The sequence below is a fragment of the Oryzias melastigma genome, linkage group LG14 (assembly GCF_002922805.2).
Source record: "Oryzias melastigma strain HK-1 linkage group LG14, ASM292280v2, whole genome shotgun sequence".
Classification (NCBI taxonomy): domain Eukaryota; kingdom Metazoa; phylum Chordata; class Actinopteri; order Beloniformes; family Adrianichthyidae; genus Oryzias; species Oryzias melastigma.
The window spans coordinates 25,119,377-25,128,391 of record NC_050525.1 but is presented as its reverse complement, the minus strand read 5'-3'; the positions used below and the strand labels follow the sequence as shown (position 1 = coordinate 25,128,391).

At 38.1% G+C, this 9,015-nt stretch overlaps 1 protein-coding gene across 12 annotated transcripts in view; it reads left to right on the top strand.

Annotated features, from left to right (window-relative positions):
• Positions 1–9,015, top strand: part of ncam1a (neural cell adhesion molecule 1a) — a 368,133-nt gene that overhangs the window by 264,065 nt on the left and 95,053 nt on the right. For all 12 annotated transcript variants that reach the window (XM_036215208.1, XM_036215209.1, XM_024263349.2 and 9 more), the window contains exons 3-5: positions 2,083–2,292; positions 2,417–2,560; positions 7,734–7,871. In XM_036215208.1, coding sequence (XP_036071101.1) covers positions 2,083–2,292; positions 2,417–2,560; positions 7,734–7,871 — 492 coding nt within the window. The remainder of the gene's footprint in view (positions 1–2,082; positions 2,293–2,416; positions 2,561–7,733; positions 7,872–9,015) is intronic.

Sequence of the window (9,015 nt, the reverse complement as noted above, 5' to 3'; positions counted from 1 at the left end):
ACTAACTGGTGCACACCAGATCATATACTATCAAAGTATACTATCTGGTACACCAGAAATAAAACAAACAACAAATTACTTCAATTTTTAGAAAAAAAAATATTTTTTTTTACTTAAATTGTTTTTTTTTAATACTTTGATATCCCTCTAGGGGCTCCATACCTCTTAAATTAAGATGTGATGGGTTTTTTTTGTCTGTTTTTTGTGCTTGTCAGGATCCTTTTTCTATGTCAGGAAAAGCATAAACATGGGAGAAGGATGACCATTCCTAACAGCACTAGCTAATAAGCATTCAGCTGCTCTACTTACTGTACTGCTCTAGGCCACCAAACTTTCCTTCTCCTAAAATCTGATCAGCTTTTTTTTATTATTATTATTAAAATTCCACTTTGCTCCAGAATCAACAGCTGCAGTAAAGCTACAGAACAGATCGTTCAGATTCCTGTTAATTGTCCTTGACGCTCCAGACATTTGTCTAAAGTGTTTGGTTATCCCGAGGACAAAAATAAGATGCAGCTGTATTTGGAGAGCCCGCATTAGTTTGACACAGGAGATGAGTCATATCTGATTAGGATGCAACTGAGGGAGTGGGAGCGAGGCAGCTGACACCGACACACATAGTGACTTCTCCTGTGTCTCTGCTGAATATTTCACTTTCTTGCACCTGTCTCAGATTTTCCCGCTAAATCTCTATTCTGACAAGCCGGAGACTTTAGCTCCACTCAAACTCACCGTAACAATAACAAACACAGAAAAGAATTTCTAAGGAATTTGTGATAATTTAATTTTTTTTACAATTACTATTAAAAATATGAGAGAATAAAATGACACAATAGAGATTTTATTTCATAATTAAATGTAACAGGCTAAAATATGTCGGGAATTTGGCAATCACAAACTGAGGGCTTAATAAATGAGAGATGAGATGCTGTCATCAGATGATTTAGTGATACAAATTAAATGGAGAAAATTACCAGTGGAAATATTTTATTTAAAGAAAAAAATTAGGACTGTGGACTTTAACGTGTTAATTTTTGGTTTAGAATGTTTTTTTATTTTAACCATGGTCTTTTGTTCAAAAGCTGCATATTGTCATTTAAAATTAACCTAGAAAAACATTAGGATTAATTGTGATTAATCTCAATCCAAAGGTGTGATTTATCAGATTATTTTTTTTAATCGATTAACAGCATTAATTACAAATAAACATTCTAAATGTACAGTTTTGTGTGTGATTTCATACTATGAATATTCACAGATTAAAAAGAGGTCGGCAAATACTGTAAAAATAAACAAATAAATAAATAATTGTGATTAATCGCGACTAATTTTTCCCAGTCTGCGATTCGTTTGTTAATTTTTTTTATCTCAAACAAATAAAACAAATATAAAGCAAGAAAAAAGATTACAATGACTGATAATTTTTAGCCATTTTCCTAAAATAGTTCATATTTTCACCCAAAAAAACATTGGATTATATATAAATATTTGTTCTCGTAGCAATTCAATTTGAATAGAAATCACATTTTTATGTATAATCTTTTATGGTATTTTAGTAATTAATCTTTATTGCCAAAATATATACTTTAGTTTCATTTTTGTCGTTTGTTCATTAATTCCTCATGGAATACACATTAAAAGTGTCGCATCCATTGACTCAGAATAAGCTCAGCCGCCATTTTTATTTTATCTGCTGTTTCCAAAAAGATGTTAAATTTGTCAACCTAAAAATCTAAAAACAGCTAATTAAATTAAAATTTAAAATATCAATAAAAATGATTTGAAATGCAATTATAAAGCAATCAAATAAAATACATGTTGATATCAGAATACATACATAAAAAAACAGTAAAATTCATTTAAAAAATACATAAGTTCAGACCATTGAATTTGGGAAAATCATATTAAAATTAAATACAAAAAATCCATTAATGTTTAATGCTTAACATCAAACTAATCTTTTCTTTAAAACTGCATTTTAGTGGTTTTTGCTGTAGTAGTTCTCCATTGTTTCCTTCTTTTGTCTCCTCATTCCTTTGGAAAACCTCTCCGACCTTAGCGGCTGATCATTCTGTGTTTCAGTGACCGGGGAGGCTAAAGACATCGACTGGTACACTCCCAGCGGTGAGAAGATCCTCCATTCAATGCAAGATCTTTCTGTGAGCCGCAGCGACGAGGTCACTTCAAGTCTCACCATTTATCACGCCAATGTGGACAGCGCTGGCATCTACAAGTGTGTGGCCAGAGACGGCGAGAAGGAAGCCCAGGCTACAGTCCAAGTCAAGATCTTCCGTAAGACTTTCTTTTTTTAATAAAGCCTCAATAAAATCTGCTAAATTAATTTATAGAAAGATACCAAAATTGTCACAGGTTGCTTTTTTGTTTTAGAAGAGTCACTGAAGTTATTTCCCTACAGAAAAGATCACCTTCCAGAGTGCTCCCAGTCCGCAGGAGTTCACAGAGGGGGATACTGCTGACATAGTCTGCAATGTTGTCAGCTCGCCGCCACCCACCATCATTTGGAAGCACAAAGGCTCCAAGATCCAGGCTTCCAAAGACGGTGAGCCAGTTCAAATAAAGCTTTTACTTTGCTTGAGCAGCTTTCTCACCTCCGAGCCGCCATGCCATCCAATCCTCTTGACTCCCTGGGCAGTCACCTCGCTGCCAGTCCATGCTTTCCAATCAATTTTCCACACTCTTCCTCTCCCCCCTGTATTACCTATGAACAAAGCCAAGCATTTTCAGCAAGAAGTAGTGGGAGACCTCATAGACGATTGATGAAAATGGAAAGTGGGTTTTTTTTGGTCTAGGAAGGGGGGGATGTTGCAAATTGAAAGATGTCTGAGAGCAGAGTGGAGTAAAATTCCCCCCAAAGAGGGAGAATGATGGTTTAGATATGAAAAAGAAGATGGAAGATTTGTGTTACTGACTGTATATGAGAACTGGACTGAGTGACCACTCCCCCCTGGCGTTCCAAACGGGAGGTACCCCCCGGCTCCAAGAAGCCAAAATCCCATAGACTTCTACTGAGAAATAAACAACTGCTACCATATTTTAGTATAAGTTGTAGAAGCCAAAAAATTATAATAAATAAGAAAAAAACACATATATGTAGCTCCGATGGTGCATTCCCGCTGAAATTGAAACTTGGGTCTGTTGGCTCGTTTCTATGCTCAATGGATGTCCAAATATGTGTTCATACCTAGATGCTCCTGTGTTGGTGGGAGGAGCTACCACCAGGTTTTTAGCTTGATCTCTACATAGAAGCATTGACTGTATATAACGTATCTAACATTCACTGTGTTTTCATTACACATATGCGCAAAACTCAACAAACACGATAAGTCATTCAAAAACATAGATGTGAACAATACTTTAAATTTACAGCAGGTACATTCAAATTTCTGCCACCGCACTGGCACTTACCATCATCTATCAAAGGAGACGTCGGCGTCTCATTCAGGCAAGCTACGTGGGAGAAGCGATTTTGGGAAAGGGTGGTTGGTGGTTTAACAGAGGAGCTGTGGATCCAACAATTTGGCATAACAGGCCAACAGGGTATGGTTCTGGCTCATCAATGTCTCTTTATGGCGTTTTGGGTGTCTTCGGCTCATCCATTTTTGATATCAAGGGTCCACAACCTCCAGGCCACGAATTGGTGCCAGTCCGAGGGTCGCTTGGTACCGGGCTAGACATGGAAAAGATGCATATGCTAATCAGGGGTCCCAACCCTCGGGACATGGACCGGTACCCTAACCCGGTACCACGTCCCGAGGGTTGGGGACATTGATAGTAACCAGAAAAAAAATCTTTAACTTAAATTTTGTTCTTACTTTGATGTCCTTTTAGTCGTTCTGTACTAATCCAGTTTTATTCACAATTTCTGTGTAATTTAAGTTATTCAGATTATAAACCATAAACCTCAATAAAGGTAGGCAGACCCTGCTGGTCCCCCCACGTCCAGCATTTAGTGTAGCCCACTTTAAACTGGTAGGGGTGTGGACTTCATACAAGCTCACCCTTTATTAGCCAGAGTGGTTGCCATAGAAACGTTGCCTCAGACTCATTACTGCTTACAGACATTTTGTGGTTCCAACATGGTGGTGAAAAAAATGGCAACTGAATTGACTTCTTTTCATTAGAACCGGAAATAAGCCATTGTCTATGGGTGATATACCACACTCACTCATGTAGGTCTTATACACCGTCAGCGGTTACTCTTCATTTGATGAAAAGGAAAGTAGGAAAGCTTAACAAAAAATTTAAATATATTTGCTGTATATCAAGCACGTCCTGCCTTCAAGCCTCCTACCTTTGTTGTAAATAGAGAAAAGAAGTAATAAACAGCTTTGAGATGCACCAGTTTCTGCTGAGTAATGAGTTATGGACCGGATCTGACTTCAGAAAAATATATGAGCACCTGTGGAAAGATGGAAACTATTTCACACTCAGATTCCTTTCTTGAGAGTTGATCATTTTGTTTTATTCTAATGCATCTGTAACAGTAGATACTCTGGAAAGCATGTCTGCAGTGAGGCATTCAAAAAGGAAAAAAGAAAACAAACACTGAAAATAAAAAGACTCTTTTCTCTGAATTCTCTATCACTTGCTGGAATCTCTTCTGGCTGCTGTGACTCCCCGTCGGCCACTCCGCAAGACAGAACTGCAAACTTTTCAGCTTTTAGTTTCCATTGGCAATAAGACGAGGGGAGCCTAAAACCCTGTTTCAAATCTGCGTTCGATATCTGTGAAAAGTTCGACGTGGAACCTTCATGTGGCCAACACTAACTGGCTTCGGCTCAGGCGACCTTGGTCCAACTCTGCTGTGGAAGATTCGCCCAAAACAAGAAAATCAGCTTTTGTTTCATGCTTGAAATGTGTCTGATTTAAAGTCCTCTCCCCCCACCAGTGACCAGCGAGCTACCACAGTGCTGAGTTTAACCTGCATTTGCTCTCGGTTTCTCCTCGGGGAATGTGTTTTTCCCTGGAAAAACCACTAATTGTTACCAACACTGAGAACTGAAGAAACCTCCCATACAATTTTCCTCAGTGCAGCAGTCGACCTAAACATGTCATTAAATGTCCAAAAAGCTCTTCTTTGTCTGTTTGACTAACATTTCAAGCTGCACAAAGGTGTAAAAAGTGTTGTTGTACAGAAGGATGCAATTCGGCACACTCAGAATGCATGGGATGAAAATAAAAATCCCTCCCACAGATGTGCTAAACTTACTTGATCACATATATTTACATATACGGAGCAAAACAAGTTCTCACTCACTGTAACTGGAGACACATAAGCACAAGTTCCTGCTCATAAAATGTGTATATTTAAAGATTCTAGCAGCCAGAAATCCAGAAAAGTTGCAGACATTACAGATTATCGGTTTCAATGTGTCAGAAAGGCCATAAGAGTTAACACAACATCCACATTAGTCGACAAATGGGGTCATGCACAAAGTGAATGTAAAACACAGATCATTAGCTTTAAACTAACTGAAAACTATATATAGCATTGCCTGCAATAATCCTAGTCTGAATGCTGTAAACTGAATTTGGCTGCTGAAGACGCTGAAATTGATAGCTTAAAACGCTGAAGCTGATAGCTGAAAACACTGAAGCTAATAGCTGAAAACACTGAAGCTAATAGCTTAAAAACACTGAAGCTGATAGTTGAAAACACTGAAGCTGATAGCTGAAAACACTGAAGCTAATAGCTGAAAACACTGAAGCTGATAGCTGAAAACACTGAAGCTGATATCTGAAAACACTGAAGCTAATATCTAAAAAAACACTGAAGCTGATAGTTGAAAACACTGAAGCTGATAGCTGAAAACACTGAAGCTAATAGCTGAAAACACTGAAGCTGATAGCTGAAAACACTGAAGCTGATAGCTGAAAACACTGAAGTTGATAGCTGAAAACACTGAAGCTGATAGCCAGCCAAAATAGTAGTTAAATGGCAAATTAGCCTAAAAAACTGCAAAAAGCGTAAGTTAGGCAAAACAGCTAGCATGTAGCTGAAATATTAGCTAAACTCCAAAATAGTCTAAAAAACTAAAAAGCCTAAATTAGCTAAAACAGCTAGCATGCAGTTGAAATATTAGGTAATCTCCAAATTAGCCACAAAAAAATCCTAATTTAGCCAAAACAACTGGCATGCAGGTGAAATATTGGCTAAACTTCAAATTAGCCTAAAAAACTGAAACAATCCTAAATTAGCTGAAACAGCTAGCATGTAGATGGAATATTAGCTAATTTCCAAATTAGCCAAAAAACTTCTTAAAAATCCTAAGTTAGCCAAAACAGCTATCTTGTAAGGGAAATATTAGCTAAACTCCAAAATAGTCTAAAAAAAACAAAAAAAAGCCTAAATTTGCCATAATAGCTAGCATGCAGCTGAAATGTTAGCTGATCTCCAAATTAGCCTAAAAAAATCGTAAATTAGACAAAAACTCAAAATTAGCCTAAAAAAACAGCTAACAAGAAGCTGAAATATTAGCGAAACTCCATAATAGCATAAAAAACGTAATGAATGCCAAAATATTCCAAAAAACTCGCAGAACGCCATTATAACTTTCAACTTTACTACACTCTGACTCCATATAATATAAAGTAACAACTAATCGAATATTAAATTAGTCGTCGACTATTTCTAAAAGTCGATTAGTCACCGATTGGTCAACGAATCATGGCATCCCTTCTCATGTTTGGATTTTTTGTGACATTTCTTAAGTTCTTGTCTGTATTTGTTCAAACTTTCCTTTGCAGGTTTGGATTGTCAATCATCTAAAGCTTTTGTGTTAAAAACCCTCAGTATATGGACGTGCGTGGAAGTATCTGCTTCTCAGTCCTTCATTGTAAAGTCCTCTACAGTATGTTGTCAAGCCTGGCCTCCTGCATGTTGGGTCCTAAACCACCAGTTCCTGACCCGAACCAAAGTGGTTCTGGTGGACAATTAGATACACTCCAATGAAATCCAAGCTTTCGTTACCAACGGAACCTGTTAGATGTCTTTTACTGGGACTGGAATGAGAAATAAAATGTCTATTTTCAAAACGGTGTTTCCTGATAGAGGATTTTTGTTAAAAATATACTCTTTGTCCAAACATCCTTATGCATGAAAATAAGCGGGAAGGTGAGGTTCTGTTCTGTTTTTTTGATAAATTGCATTTTTAAACGTATCTATTATACATTTTAGACATAAACAGGGTTTAATTTGACAATAAAGCGAAGGTCAAACTTCTTAAATGTGTCTGTGGCTCCCTCAGAGGGAAAAAGAATCTGGTTTCATTGACGGCTTTGTCCTCCTCAGATAATTTGTCTTTTTCATTTTTTAGATTTGGATCATGTACTTGTATTTCATTCTAATTTCATGCATTGATTTGTATCAACCCCTTCTATGATTTTCTTTTTTATTTGGTTCTATTTCATTTTCTTGAGAGATTTTTAATTGAACCCCCCTCCCACTTCAAAGCCCATCTCTTTTCTACACTTGCAGTCGCTCCATTTGCATTCAGACTGTAATTGTGCTTAAATGGATTCACTTTTACCTGCTTTTGACCCAAATTTATAATATATCCTTTAGCTTTGAACATATTTAATAACTTGCATTAATTATCTCTTATCCTTGCATGCACAGACTTAAAGACGTTACTTAACTGCTGTGCTGAGTCTGACGAATCTCAGAAATCTCCAACAAAGTCCTGAACTGTGTTCCTCATTTTCTCTTTCAGTGCGATACAAGATCATGGCTAATGGGCACCTGCAGATACGGGGCATCAAGAAGACGGATGAGGGCATGTACACTTGTGAGGCTCGTGTCATGGCCCGCGGAGAAATTGACTTCAAGACAATGAAAGTTGTAGTCAACGGTAAGTGCTAAATCTCCCCAATCTTCTGCACTCTTCCTGCGTTGTTTTTTATTATTTGTGATTGCTTCAAGTGGTAGACATCTGGTGGCGAATCAATTTTAAAGCTTTACATTCCTTTTCTTCAATTGTTCTTTAAAAATATAAATAAAACTTTTTTTTTAGCTTATCTGTCTACTATCTGCAAAGTTTCCAGCGTTCCTGTTTGTTCTTTTATTGAATGCCGCTTCTATAACAAACTTTTTAACTGTTGCACTTAAAAGTTTCTGTCAACATAAACTTTGTAAGTTAATGGCATAGATGGTTTCTATTGACCCAGTACATTGTTTTCCTGTTATTCCTGCCACCCCATAAAACGTCACAGACCCAAACCAGAAACTTGGGAATTACACGTCGTGCCTCGCTGGTGCAAAGCCGTAAACACGGACTTTCAACAGGCATGCAGCTATTAAACCTCACAAACAATAACTTTAGACGAAAGTTGGGAATGACATAAATACATGTTATTGTGCATTACTACCCAGACAGCAAGGTCAAGTGGGCCCCATATGGTTTAAGAGTAGGCACAAACGGTGGGCCCCACTTTGGTTTGTAGACACTTTCTGTGATGGCCCCACCTGGGTTTGGCCACATTAGCTTAGCTCTTAGGTGGGCACTCAGTGGGTTGGCTTGCTATGCTAGCCAGCCTCCTGGTGGATGGCTTAGCATGCTAGCAAAATCCACTGTAATGACCTAGCAAGCTCTGCTGTAGCGAGCTACCGACCTCCGCTGTATCAAGCTAGCAAGCTGTACTGTAGCTAAATTTGCTGTAGCAAGCTAGCAAGCTCTACTGTAGCAAGCTAGCGAGCTCCACTGTATCAAGCTAACGTGCTCTGCTGTAGCAAGCTAGCAAGCTGTACTGCAGCAAGCTAGCAAGCTGTACTGTAGCAAGCTAGCAAGCTGTGCTGTACCAAGCTAGCAAGCTGTGCTGTAGCAAGCTCCACTGTAGCAAGCTAGCGATCTCCACTGTATCAAGCTAGCGAACTCTGCTGTAGCAAGCTAACAAGCGTAACTGTAACAAGCTAGCTAGCTCTGCTGTATGGAGCTAGTGAGCTCTGCTGTAGCAAACTCTGTTGTAGTGAACTAGCTATTACCGCTGTATCAAGGT